Source organism: Denticeps clupeoides, chromosome 6 (genome assembly GCF_900700375.1).
Source record: "Denticeps clupeoides chromosome 6, fDenClu1.1, whole genome shotgun sequence".
NCBI lineage: Eukaryota > Metazoa > Chordata > Actinopteri > Clupeiformes > Denticipitidae > Denticeps > Denticeps clupeoides.
The window spans coordinates 4702158-4717016 of NC_041712.1; the positions used below are offsets into that span (position 1 = coordinate 4702158).

Below are 14859 nucleotides of genomic sequence, written 5' to 3' on the forward strand. Positions count from 1 at the left end.
GTCGCCGCTGCGCGCGCAGCACCTCCTGTTGTGCGCGCGCGGATTATGGAGATGTTGCGTCTGGTGCTCAACACGGCCAGTGTCTTCTCAGCTGTAAGGTAGGTGCGGTGGTGTTTTCTGAAGATGCTTTGCGCCGTTTGGTCCGTGTGACGCGTTGTTCCCACCAGATGAGTCCCACCTACAGCCTCCATTCACCTGCGTCTAACTAGCGCTGCTACAAACCATACAGACTTTTGCAATTTTAATGTAAAGGTTTTATTCTTCTGCACAGCCTGCGTGACCCGCATGTTAATACATTCTGTATTAACATGTAGAAGCCAAGGCCTGCACCTCTCCTCTTAATTATCTCCAAGGCGGCTCTCAGAAAGTAATAACCCTGAAGTTCTGATGTCATGTGATGTATATGTCGAAACACTGTAATATTCTAATACAGAGTAACACTGTGACAACACACACACACAAACACACACACACACACAGAAATGGTGTACTGTAACACTTAAACTCACATCGGGTCAATAAAGGCAATCAATCAGTAAGGCTTCCATACTAGAAACGTGACCCTGAAGTGTGTGTCCATTAAAGTAAACTAACTCTGGGACATCATATTTCTCCCACACCAATCCTCGGTCGACCTAAACACTATTTACCATGGACTGGACTGGACTGATACCGACTTCATTTACGGTTTATTCAGGGACGTGAAAGAAACAGTATAGTGAGTTTTCCCATCTTTTAACCGAGCGTTGGATGTAATTGAAGAGGAATAAGGAAATCATTATTGCTGCTCATGCTGCATTTTAATGTAGTTGTGGAGTAAATACCACATGTAATAATTACAGCTAATTAGACCTTTAAAAGGCAGCATATTGTTTTTCTGCACTTTAATCTGCGTGTGATGAGTGAATCATGGTCTAAAGCAGCACATTTCTTCTTTAAAGCACGGAAAGAATACTTCCCCGGCAAAGTGCCCGACAGGGTAAATAAGGATTAAATGTTACTTATATAAATGTGTTTAATTTTCATTTCACATCATTTTCATGTATGTTTTAAGACTAATCAGCAAAGTAATATGCTAAACATCACAAAGGTCTCAGGTGGAGTCTGGTTATGGTGTTAAATTATCCAACTTTCCCGTCCTGGCTGCGATGTGACGGTGGCACTTTCACTGTTGTCTGTAAAACGTGACTCTCCTGGACCCAGTGTTTGTGTGAGTGTGTGCACGCGTCTCATTGTTTCAGCCCTGTGCTGAATATTTAATAGCTTGTATCACTCTGCCACGCTGCAGAAGTTGAGACCATGGCTCCTTCTTAGGTGACCTGATCACCGGTGGTCAGAAGAGTGACAGTGGTAACAGACACCTCCAGGCTGGTCTGTCTGCTTGTCTGGCAGTCTGTGTCCCCTGTCTGTACTCATCTGGCTCATCTGTCTTCCTCCACAGGACTCCAGACTCACTTTTCCAACTCTGGTGCTCCTAACTTTGCTCCTTTATTCTTTTTTGGTTGATGTAAACCAACACATGGTTTACATCTTATTTATGTCAGAATTAATCAGTAAACGTGCATACTTTTATGAATCATTGTCTTAATTTAGCTATTCTAATTTTGCATAAATAGAATCAGAAAATTGTATTGATCCTGAAAAAAAAAAAACTATTTTTAATGGCTCACATGAAGTTACAGGGTTACAGGAATGAGATTCAGGGTTTAATTATTGAAAGTTATTGTGACACACTGCAGCACAGCACATGGTGACACAATGAAATGTGTCCTCTGTTTTTAATCATCACCCTTGGTGAGCAGGGGGCAGTGTTCCACACTGGGTGCCACTCCTGTCAGCTAAAAAAAGTGGAAATATAATATTAAAGCTTGTTTAAAGATATGGTAAAATGTTAAAACTGAATTTCACTGTGTTCCAATTAGTTGGATCTGATCACAGAAGAATTTTACGAATTCCTCACGATTCAAAGCAGGTGGAATTTGGGTTTACCAACTTGGTTGCAAAATTTTCCTTTAGGGTCAACAGCACAAATCTTTGACGGCATCGTGTGTATAACAAAGCAGTTTTACAGGTTCACTTTTTCTTCTTTTTAAATTGCTGTCCATATTGTAAATATTGACTTGTAACAACAGAAGCACGATTGTTCAAGAAAGGTACAACTGAAAATGTGTTGGTGCTTAAAATGCTTCACTGAGCCGAAATAAAACAAGGTATATGAAATAAAAAAAATATCACTGCATGTAATGTGTTTTATAGATGCATTTTCAGCGTTTAATTCCTGTTATTTTACTCGGGCTTGTGCGGTCAAATTTTTGATTAGCGTGAAAAATTGTGCTGAACTGGTGAAATGGAGACTATGGATCTGAGGTGTGGGAAAAGACGTTCAGGTTCGGGCTTTTCTAAAGAGGAACTTGTCCAGCTCGGGTCTAAATTTTAGCCTGATTTATCCGTGGCTAAATCTACTCTGTATATTTGACGGGTCCAGGCTACTCACCTCTCTGTCTGACTGCACCGCGCACACTTTCAGACATACAGGAATATCTGGACTTCGGCCAATCAGAGAACATCATTTGGAACAGAGGTGGCTGGTGCCATAGGGCAGACTGAAAAGGTGTCAATCCCGTGGACGCATTCTGCAATGAATTTTGGACATACTCAGGGAAGGAAAGTGTCACGGCCGCCATGGCCATACCGTACCCACAGGGGGCGTGTGACCACCCACCGACCAACCCAGAAGAGGAAGACCCCAGGGTCAGCGTGACACAGAAAGATGCAGTGGCCACTCATGGTTGATTCATTCACGTTGAGCAAGCTGTTCCATGTTCGCTTCCCGTTTCTCCCGACCACGTCTTTTGGATTATCGCTGTCTGTTCCTGGTTGCCCTTGTTGTACTTTGACCCTCGCTACAACCCGGACGTTTCGACTGCATCTTTCTGTGTCTCTCCCAAGCCCTAACATGACCCCTCCCGGGCTCTGTACAAAATAGCATAGTCTACTGCACAAATGCAATATGGTCTAAAAAATATTGCAGCAATGCAGTTAGCATTGATGTCTTTCTTGGTTCAGACTCGTCATTGGATGCAATTGACCCCTGTCTTTAATTCAGCACCCCAACTTCAGGAAATTTTTGCCAGTGAGAGGAGAGATATTTGAGAGATTTATAGGGTCACACACTGGTTAAAGAATTAGTGATGCATTTGTAGAAATTCTTTTTGAATCAAGCACAAAATAAATGACATTATCTGTGAATATGCATCAAACATGAAAAAAAACCTTCACAGTTTTTCCCTCTGCAACAAGTAATGAAGATGATGATGACGATGATTATGAAGGTCTGTAAAACAGTGACCTAAGTGAGGAGTATCAGGATGACTTGGAAACCATAAGGAGCAATTGATTGATCTACAAGAAGCAGTTGAGACAGAGTATGCCACAAACTGCAGTATCCCCTCAGCAGTATCAGCATGATGGAACAGTACTCTCTGCCTTCTGGTGTCAGTCACTAACTTGGACCTACAAAAGCTAAATTCACTCCTGGAAGCCCAAGGTCATAAAAACCTGTGCCAGCCAGAACAATGAGGTCAGCTGAAAAAAGTTTTGACCCCATTTCATGAAGCCAGGAACCTTGTGTGCTCTCACTGAACAGTCACCTCATCAGGATGCTGAGCAAAAGCTCTACAGAAGTCCTCCCAGATCCGTTTTCATGGGATGTTTGTGAATGTCAGAGAAACTGTCCACATGATGTCTGCATCGCTAGACCCATCATTTTGCTTCTTTTGGCTGTGAGGTGAAGGAGATGAGTATAGGTATACTTATCACACAGGTATACACAAAACAATAACTGTGTGTATATTATTGTCATTATAATATAAGTGTGGATTTCTTGGTGAAATGGTCCTAGCAGTTAAGGAAGCAGCCGCGTAATCAGAAGGTGGTTTGAATCCTGATCTGCCAAGGTTTCACTGTGGAGCCACTGAGCAAAGTACCGTCCCTACACACTGCTCCTCAGGCGCCTGTCATGGCTGATCACTACTCACCAAGGGTGATGGTTAACAGCAGAGGACACATTTTGTTGTGTCACCGTGTGATGTGCTGCACTGACAACACTTCACTTTCACTTTTTAAGAACTTGTCTTGGCTGAGGCATGCAAAGTCAATGTACCAGACAAGAGAAGTAGCCCCCACCACCGAAAATCTCTTTTCTGGGTACAAAGAAATAAAGAAAACCATTGACCAAGGCAGAGCTGATCTGCTATATTTAGTTGTTAGGTCATGGAGATGACAAAGGAGGACTTCACTTCTGGCAAAGGCAACAGAAGTCTTTCCCAAGGCTTTATTTTGTGGCTATGAGTGTCTGGCTGTGCTTGCCACCAGTGCACCTGTGAAGAGGGAGTTCAATCATGGTGGAATAATCATGCGCCCTCACAGAGCCAGACTAAGTGCAAAGACACTGTCAGAATTAATATTTCTGAAATTCATCAACAGGGAGAGCAGAATTATTAGGCAAGTTGTATTTTTGAGGAATAATTTTATTATTGAACAACAACCATGTTCTCAATGAACCCAAAAAACTCATTAATATCAAAGCTGAATGTTTTTGTTTTTATTTTTAGCTATTTTAGGGGGATATCTGTGTGTGCAGGTGACTATTACTGTGCATAATTATTAGGCAACTTAACAAAAAAACAAATATATACCCATTTCAATTATTTATTTTTACCAGTGAAACCAATATAGCATCTCCACATTCACAAATATACATTTCTGACATTCGAAAACAAAACAAAAACAAATCAGCGACCAATATAGCCACCTTTCTTTGCAAGGACACTCAAAAGCCTGCCATTCATGGATTCTCTCAGTGTTTTGATCTGTTCACCATCAACATTGCGTGCAGCAGCAACCACAGCCTCCCAGACACTGTTCAGAGAGGTGTACTGTTTTCCCTCCTTGTAAATCTCACATTTGATGATGGACCACAGGTTCTCAATGGGGTTCAGATCAGGTGAACAAGGAGGCCATGTCATTAGTTTTTCTTCTTTTATACCCTTTCTTGCCAGCCACGCTGTGGAGTACTTGGACGCGTGTGATGGAGCATTGTCCTGCATGAAAATCATGTTTTTCTTGAAGGATGCAGACTTCTTCCTGTATCACTGCTTGAAGAAGGTGTCTGCAAGAAACTGGCAGTAGGACTGGGAGTTGAGCTTGACTCCATCCTCAATCCGAAAAGGCCCCACAAGCTCATCTTTGATGATACCAGCCCAAACCAGTATTCCACCTCCACCTTGCTAGCTCTCTGCCCTTCACCAATCCAGCCACGGGCCCATCCATCTGGCCCATCAAGACTCACTCTCATTTCATCAGTCCATAAAACCTTAGAAAAATCAATCAGAGATATTTCTTGGCCCAGTCTTGACGTTTCAGCTTGTGTGTCTTGTTCAGTGGTGGTCGTCTTTCAGCCTTTCTTACCTTGGCCATGTCTCTGAGTATTGCACACCTTGTGCTTTTGGGCACTCCAGTGATGTTGCAGCTCTGAAATATGGCCAAACTGGTGGCAAGTGGCATCTTGGCAGCTGCACGCTTGACTTTTCTCTGTTCATGGGCAGTTATTTTGTGCCTTGGTTTTTCCACATGCTTCTTGCAACCCTGTTGACTATTTTGAATGAAACGCTTGATTGTTCGATGATCACGCTTCAGAAGCTTTGCAATTTTAAGAGTGCTGCATGCCTCTGCAAGATATCTCACTATTTTTGACTTTTCTGAGCCTGTCAAGTCCTTCTTTTGACCCATTTTGCCAAAGGAAAGGAAGTTGCCTAATAATTGTGCACACCTGATATAGGGTGTTGATGTCATTAGACCACACCTCTTCTCATTACAGAGATGCACATCACCTAATATGCTTAATTGGTAGTAGGCTTTGGAGCCTATACAGCTTGGAGTAAGACAACATGCATGAAGAGGATGATGTGGACAAAATACTCATTTGCCTAATAATTCTGCACTCCCTGTATTCTGTAGTCTAAACCCTTTGCCTAAACCCTGGCCTATATGTGTTGGTCAGCGTTTGTCGGATTTGTAATTGCTTTAGTTAGTTATTTTCCTCAATATTTGCAAAGATGAGGGACTTGCCAGTTTAGTGCCTTTGGCCTATGATTGGTGGTAGAACATTGTCAGAATGGATTTTAGACCATATGTGATTTTAAAAAACGTTTATCAAGCACAAAGCTTTCATGATGTTTCTTCACATTGCAAATTGAAAAAGTCCTCTGAAGTGCATGTTGAAAGTGAAAGTGAAGTGATTATCATTGGAAACACACTACAGCACAGCAGACAGTGACACAACGAAATGTGTCCTCTGCTTTTAACCCTCACCCTTGGTAAGCAGTGGGAAGCCATGACAGTCGCCCAGGGAGCAGTGTGTGGGGACGGTACTTTGTTCAGTGGCACCTTGACTTGAGAACATCTCTGGGCTGTGTTGTTCTAGACTTGGAGGAGGCCACTGGTGCTTGGCGCTGAAATCATCTGGTTTAATAAAATTATAATTGCTCAAGTTTACATTTGCCTCTGATGTAGAAAACATAAAAATATTTAACACATTTACATTACATTTACAGCATTTACCAGACACACTTATCCAAAGCGACTTACAATCAGTAGTTACAGGGACAGTCCCCCCTGGAGCGACTTAATGTTAAGTGTCTTGCCCAGGGACACAATGGCAGTGAGTGGGATTTTAACCTGGGTCTTCTGGTTCATAGGTGAGTTACTAAACCTGCTGCACATATTACTAGGAAAGTGCAAACTTCATCATTAGCTGGAGTTCTACACGATCTGCTTCCGTAGACGTGATTTATCACCCCCTTTTATTCTGCTTTTTTAGCTGACAAAGCACCATTTTATTCCTCTCCACCTGAATAAATAGACATCTTGAATTGATGAAAAATACCCCAGTCCTTGGACTGTTTGACTTTGTGGAGGCTAAAGGTGTCCACCAAGTAGGTACATTTTTAATTCCTTGGCACAGACACTTCCAACACGTAGCTTCATACATGTGTACTTTCACACCCTCTGTGTGCACTCCAGGTTAAGATCACGGAGCGCAGATTTTGGGACCATTGGAACTGGTTCATGGTGTCTGACGCCGCCGTCGTGTGTGGTTTTCGGTTGTGAAGGATTCAGTGTGTTGGCCTCAGCGTGGACATCAACCAGAAATGCATGTCCTTGGGGTATGGTTTCATAGTTGCTGGTAGCACTTCCACTCTTGGTCTACCTCAAAATTACCCTCATGTCTGTCTTGCAGCTCCAGACAGTTCTCCCAGGGCTAGTTCCATGCAGTTTCTTGCTTTATCATCAGAGTCACCCAGCAGAGAAGCTCCAGGATGTTGAATTGATTTTGGAGCTGGACAAGGAACCCTGTATGTAGTGTCCCTGGGATACCAATACTCATCCTCACCTCCAGGCACTTGAGACATGCTTACTGTGCCACCAAGGTAGATCGCTCATTCTGTCTTGCTTGAGAAATGGCACAAGGCACAAGTGCATGACGTGAAACTGCACAAACTAAACAACTGGGATCTATGATATTACTGAACCAGGAATACCATAGTGAGGAAGGAAAAGTATGTTCCTACTGTCATGTCCGTGAGCTGACGGGGGAATGAAGCGCAGAGGCGGGACATACTGGGAAATATTTATTTATTAATACAAGGAAACAAAACCGGCATGAGGGCCAACAACAGGGGAAACAAAAGGGCAGAACATAAACAAACTCACAGGCGCCAGAAGTGAAAAGAACCAAACATCTAAGTTGCAGGGTCCACATAAAATGTTGCAGGCCCGACCGGCCGCTCCGAAGTTCCTTATAACCCGGCTCCAGCCATGTCCCTAATTACTCACACCTGTTCCATGGTTGGTGACAGGTGCGTCCCCAACATTTATTGTTTTGTAAATCAACTGTTAGAAATTATTAGAAAATTGAATCAGTGACAATCTTCCTCGAACGGGGGGTCCATGCGAGATATCACCTTGTGGGTTACAAACGATCTTGAGAACAGTGAGGAGACAGCCTGGAACAACATGGGGGGGACTGGTCAATGACCCAAAGAGAGCTGGGACCACAGTAACAAAGGATACTATTATTAACACACCACATGTGGAAACATTATGCTTTGGGGCTGCTTTTCTGCAAAGGGAACAGGACGACTGATCTGTATTAAGGAAAGGATGAATGGGGCCATGTGTCATGAGATTTTTGGCAAAAATCTCCGTCCATCAGTGAGAGTGTTGAAGATGAAACGTGGCTTAGATCTTCCAGCATGACAATGATCCCAAACACAAGCAACAAGGGAGTGTCTACATAAAAAGTACTACAAGATTCTGGAGTGGCCTAGCGAATCAATAGAGAATCTGTGTCCAGCAACAGACCCAAAACATGTCAGCTCTTGATAAGATCTGCATGGAAGAATGGGCCAAAATACAAGCTAAAGTGTATGCAAACCTGGTGGAAACCTACAGAAAATGTTTGATCTCTGTCACTGCCAACCAAGGATACATTACAAAGTATTGAGGTGAACTTTTGCATTCCATTAGAACTGAACAATAGTTGTTGCTGAAATTGTGCCTCTCTACATTTATGCAAATATTCCATTCATAAGCTTTTTCCACCAACCAATGTAATTAACCACAATTTAGGCAGGTTTGAATTGAACCAACCCTGCTAGTACATACTTGCATCACCGCCATCTGTGATGAATCATTATGCTGTCATCTGATGTTCGTACTGATTTTGTTTGTGTTGATTGGTAGACAGGATTAGTAATATTTTTTTTTTATTATTGAAAAAGCAATTACTAAACATCTCATGTTCCACTGATCAATGGGCACAGAATGATAATTAATTTGTTAGTGTAGTTAACACAACTGATTAATTAAATATGAGTAATATGATTATCATCATTATTATAAGTAATTGTCTTTATTGTTGACATAGTGAAGCACAGGTTGTGGCAGTCTCTTTTAGTGAATAAGACATTATCGTCCATAAATAGAATATTTATGTCAATAAAGTCAAAATGACAACATCTTCACATGCACATTCCCAGCTGTAAACTTTGCATTATACATCTCCATTTCCAGTTGTCCTTCTTAGGTCCCCTAAAAACAAAATAATAAAAACGTAGATATAAAAACAATAATATTATTAAAAAAAAACAGCTTCTCTGGTTTTCATTTCCTTTTATTTAGTCTGCTTTGGTGCAGTGGGGTGAAATAATCCATGCTGGCCAGGTACCTGAGGCAGACAGAGGAAATGGGAGAAGTGTTTACCCCACCTTACCGCATCAGTTTACCCTTTCTGCTCCTCGTATCATCCGCTGCAGCTTCCTCCTCACCGCCCACATCGAGGCCCACACTTCTACATCGTTTGGTGTTCAGTGAGATGTCCGACCACCTTCAGTCATGCAGCGAGTCATGTGCACTCAGAGAGGAGAAAAACACGTATTGTTGATATATTATTATTGAACAGTTGTAACTACAGATGGTGGGTAGACTGTTGACTTTTGAGACATGGTTTTCAAATATCATATATTTGCTCCTACGCCATGAACCATGATTCAAAATAGGTTTGTGCGTAGCAAATAAAATAAAGAGTGCAGAGAGACGTTAGACAGAAGAGAGGGAATAAGAAAGAGCAGGAGTAGAGACAGAAGAGGGAGGCACTGTGTCTTGGGAGTCCTAGTGAAGCAGAATTGATCTCTTCATCGATGGTAACATGGAAGCACGTTGTAGGTCGCTCTGGACCTCTGCCAAATGCCTTAAATGTAAATGTAGAGATGTGGCTCAAACCTCCAAGGTTTAGCTCCAAGTGTGTGTGTGTGTCGCTCTAAGTGAAATGTACCGTAATTGCGTATAGATGTATTTGAGCATTTTGTGGGCATTGTCACATTGTGTCTTGCCTCCAGCACTGCCACATTTATTTACAGTGGTGGCCTTGCGGGGAAGGAAGTAGACTCATAACTGAAGGGTCGCGCCTTAAAATCCTGAACCACCAAGGTGGTCGCCTTGAGTGGTGCAAGGTACCGTCCCCATACACTGCTCCCCCACTGCTCACTGAGGGTGATATGTTAAATGCAGAGGACACATTTCGTTGTGTCAACAGGTGCAAAACAAATTAACATTACATAAAACAAACTGACATTTCATAAAACAAATTTATAACAAAAGGGAAAAATTTACAAACCTGTGAAATGCTTTTAACATGATCAAAATCAACGAATCAAAATCATAAAAACACTTACACAAGTAAGTGAGCCTCAAGCATATAACGATAGGTACGGTACGAAAGATAGGTACGATAGCCTGGAAGTGCATGCTTCACGGGGTGAAGTAAAGTGAGACTGAGACTGTACATGATGTTGTGAAAGTGAAGTGATTGTCATTGTGATCGACTGCGGGTTGCGGGTTCACAGAGTGTGCCAAAGGTTTGGACACACCTTCTCTTTCAATGTGTTTTCTTTATTTTCATGACCATTTACATTGGTAGATTCTCACTGAAGGTACCAAAACTATGAATGAATGAGTTACGAAATAACTGAAAACATGTTTTTTTTCTTTTAGTTTCTTCTAAATAGCCGCCCTTTGCTCTGATTACTGCTTTGCACACTCATGGCATTCTCTCAATGAGCTTCAAGAGAGCGTCACCTGAAATGGTTTTCCAACAGTCTTGAAGGAGTTCCCAGAGGTGTTTAGCACTTGTTGGTCCAGCTCACCCCAAACCTTCTGGATTGGGTTCAGGTCCGGTGACTGTGGAGGTCAGGTCTCAACTTTTTGTTAAGTACATAACTCCACATGTGTTCATTCATAGTTTTGATGCCTTCAGTGAGAATCTACCAATGTAAATGGTCATGAAAATTTTATATAAGATAGGGAAAGTAAATAGTGAAAGTGTTTTTTTTGCTTGAATTGATTGAGACCCTGGAGAAATACGGATGCTCTGGTTTTCTACAAGCCCCAATCAGATTGACAGTGGGTTCTCCAAGTTTATCAATAGGTTCATCAAGGGTGGTTGTAACCTAGTGGGTAACACAGAAGACCACAAAGTCACAGGTTCAAACCCCACTTGATACCATTGTGTCCCTGAGCAAGACACTTAACTCTGAGAGTCTCGAGGGGGACTGTCCCTTTAACTACTGACAGTAATGTATTACATTTATAAGATATGAACAGTAAAAATATGTTTAATATTGTGCTAGCATCTTGTGGTGAACATTTATACACAGTCAGATACATGGATCTCAAATGTCTAAGGGGCTACATCTTACAGGATCAAAATTGCAGTTATTACCAATTACTTATTTTAGTGTCCACTACCCCCTGATATGGACCCCTCTCTTCCCTTCGTCCTTATAAAGGTGTGGTGGTACACTGTATTGCATGAGGTGACTGTGATAGACATGATAATAATGGTGGCTGGGTCAGGAAACAGGTCAGGGTAGACAGGTATAGACAATGTGTTTTTTATTTTACTTGACATGATGTTAGTGATTTAAGGGTGAAATAATGATCAGAAACATAACTAATGGATATTTTTTCTTTTTTCCAAGGATTTCCTATGAAAAGACCTGGAAAGGACCCCATCATTGAACCAAGATAAATGCCATTTTAACAGCCTAAACATTTTCAACACGGGTGATGTCAGCAAAAAAGGGCTGTTTATTTTGCTATAAGGAAGTCAAAATGTAAAAAAGAGACTGACAGAAGCCATCTTAATACTAGCCCAAGCCCTCTGAATAGCAACCATAAAGAGGCTTTTCTGCCACAGAGAAGGCCCATCCTTCTTCTTGCAATCTTTCCTCCTCCAGGCTATGATGGATGTTTCAGTGGGCTCATTCTCTCTATTCATAGTCTCGCTCATATGCTTCATGGACTCATGGGCGTACTCATTAAAAAATAACCATAGCAGCACCAGTGCAGGGGATAGTGCAGTTGCAAAGCGCTCGTGCTCTGAGCCAGTGGTATGTAAGCCTGGAATCCTGCTACCAGAGTGGTTGCCACAGGAATATAGTATGGGTGAACAGGCAGGCCGGGCTATTGTCTACTTTTCCTGCCTACTCTACATGTTTCTGGGAGTGTCTATCATTGCTGACCGCTTCATGTCTGCCATCGAGGTGATCACTTCACAGGTAGTCTTCTTCATCTTAATGTAATATTTAATTAAGAATTGATCCATCATAAGTTGTGCTTTTTAGATCCCTTATAGTTGAGTACATGATCTGACTAATATTGACATTATATTATATATTATATTTTAATTCCAAGATTATAGACAATTACTGGATGATTAGGCTGGCTCTATTTCAAAACTGAATAGATTTTGAACAGATTTAAATAGCAAAAGCAGCACTTTGTGATATATTTGTGATGTTGTGCCTAGTAATCAGACCAATCCAAAAGCACTATATAAAAAAAATAAAATAACAGCTAAAAATAATATATGACACAACTAAGATGGACTTGGTTGGTCATGTTCCTCTTTTCATTTGTGCTGAGACCATGGGCCTTTCCTCTTTACTACCATTCTAACACCGGTGAAACTCTAAAACAAACATGCTCTTTTTAAACACAGTAAGAAGTAGTAATTCTATGATGGCTGTGAGATGTTACACGGATGCTCCATTGTTGTTGTGAAATGTTTCTCTGCTTGCAAAAAAAAATGTACCTTAAACACAAAAGGTGGTAAAGTGTAACTTTAGTTATTATCGGTATATTTTAGGTTTTTTTGCTCATTCTTAAGAGAGCATCCACAGAAAAAATATATATACACTAAATACCAAGTGCCGCAAGTGCAAGTTTGAGACTCCTGATCTAGACTCTTGCCTGTCTTGGCTCCTACATGGTGGAATGAACTTTCACTAGATGTTCAGTTGAGTCACTATCCAAGGAAAATTAAAAACCTCCCTTTTTATGAAAACTTTAGGAAAAAAATATATTATTATAATAAGAGTTGTTAATGGTATTTGTGGATCAGGTCCAAGTGAGCCAATGATAGCCATCTTAAAGCACTTGTGTATGTCACTCTGCTGTATCTGCCAAATGCTGTAAATGTAAAATTCATCGAAATATGCCTTACTATTGATGTTTTTATCCTTAAAACACATTCAAGCAATTCTGTTTCCACGTGGATCAGTAGCCATTGCCACATGTGTCAAACGGTTAATAAGTGAAAACAGTGAAAAAATGGAGAGGTCAAGGATGGGGTTGTGAGATTCTATGCTTTTCTTCCCCACCCTGTGTTTCTAGTGCATTAGACCCACATTACAGAGACCTCACCATTGAAGAAAGCATATGAGAAGCTAAGCACACAGCTGAGGACATGCTCTGTTTTGCCATCGTAACCCACTCTGCAGGAACATGGGGGATTTTATCATGGCAACACAAAATGTCTTTCAAGCCAACACAGGCAGACAGCCTCCCGGCATCTCCTAACCCTATGACAAGGCCCCAGGAGGGTGTCTGAATATGCTATTGAGTTCCAGACTTTGGCCATTCAAATTGGATGGACAGAAGCAGCACTCGCCAAGGGTTACAAGAGGGGATCAAAGATGAGATGGTGATGTTGACACTTCCAACCTCGGGGTGGGGGCTGTCCTCTTATTTTGGACCGCAAAAGACAAAAAGCTCCACCCATTCGCCTAAACTATGATGTAGGGAACTGAGAACTACTGGCAATAAAGATGGTACCAGAGGAATGGTCCTCTGGTACCAGGGCCCACATTTCAATGCCCACTTATAGCGCCAGTTCTGGTGACAACTGGGAGTCACAGTCAGTCTGACCTCGGGCTATCATCCCCAATCCAGACTGAACAGGCAGACTGAAAGAATCAACCGAAAGCTCGAGAAGTTGTTACCTACGTTGTTACTGCTTGGCTTGACCCACAAACTATGCATGTCACGTCATCCACTGGCCTATCACTGGACATTGCCCAGTGTGGTTCCCTGGGACCTAGCTTGGTGAGTCCCCATTCAGGCCTCCGCCACAATGAGGAGACAGATTGATCGCCGAAGATGGATTGCATCTGTGTATCACCCTGGGGACTAGATGTGGGTGTCAAGCAAGGGTCTGCCAAAGCCCTCAGACCAAAGCTAGGATCTATGTGTGCGTACGACCCCACAGCCAGCGTACGACCCAAGACCCACAAAGAATCTCAGTTTGAAAAATATGGTGGGAGTGTGTTTATACTCTCTGTGCTGCTGCTGCTGCCGTTTTCTGATTGCATTCCTGTGTTTGACCCCACTGCTTCCCCAACCACTCTCATTTGGATTTTTCTTGTCTGCTCTACTGCTTGTTTATGGATTATGTCTCTCTGCCCACCATTCTCTGCCTGACTGATTTCCTGGTATGAACTCTGCTTGTCTATGGATTATGTCTTTCTGCCCATCACTGCATGTGCTAACCAGCACTCGCTCACTATGGCTGCTGGAGTGCGTTCACGCTCACCCCTCTCAAATCCATGCCAGTGGCAGTCTCACTGCCAGGCTCACCCTTGAGATGTTACAAGCAGGTGCTGTTACCTACTATCTCAATGGACCCACTTATTGACAACTTGACTTAATGACTTTTTCCCAAGTCAATTCATCCAAAGTCTTACTTCAATTCTCGCGAACATTCCCACCATTTTATTCACTTCCAGGAATCTTGCTGACCACTCCCACTGAACACAACTAGTATTTTCTGTATACTGTCTACAGGTAATTCTCACTCTCACCCCGATCTCCACTCTTCCTCTTCCCCGAAGTCTATCCAAGTCTATCCCGTCTATCCAAGAAGGGTTGCAGGTTCAGCGCTAACATCGCTGATTTATC

The 14859-nt window shown here is 42.1% G+C and overlaps 1 protein-coding gene across 1 annotated transcript in view; it reads left to right on the forward strand.

Moving 5' to 3' along the window:
- The window catches only part of slc8a2a (solute carrier family 8 member 2a), a 44207-nt gene continuing 29348 nt past the window's right edge, over window positions 1-14859 (forward strand). Inside the window, exons 1-2 of the mRNA XM_028983097.1 lie at window positions 1-98; window positions 11601-12179. Coding sequence (XP_028838930.1) covers window positions 11862-12179 — 318 coding nt within the window. The 5' untranslated portion in view covers window positions 1-98; window positions 11601-11861. The remainder of the gene's footprint in view (window positions 99-11600; window positions 12180-14859) is intronic.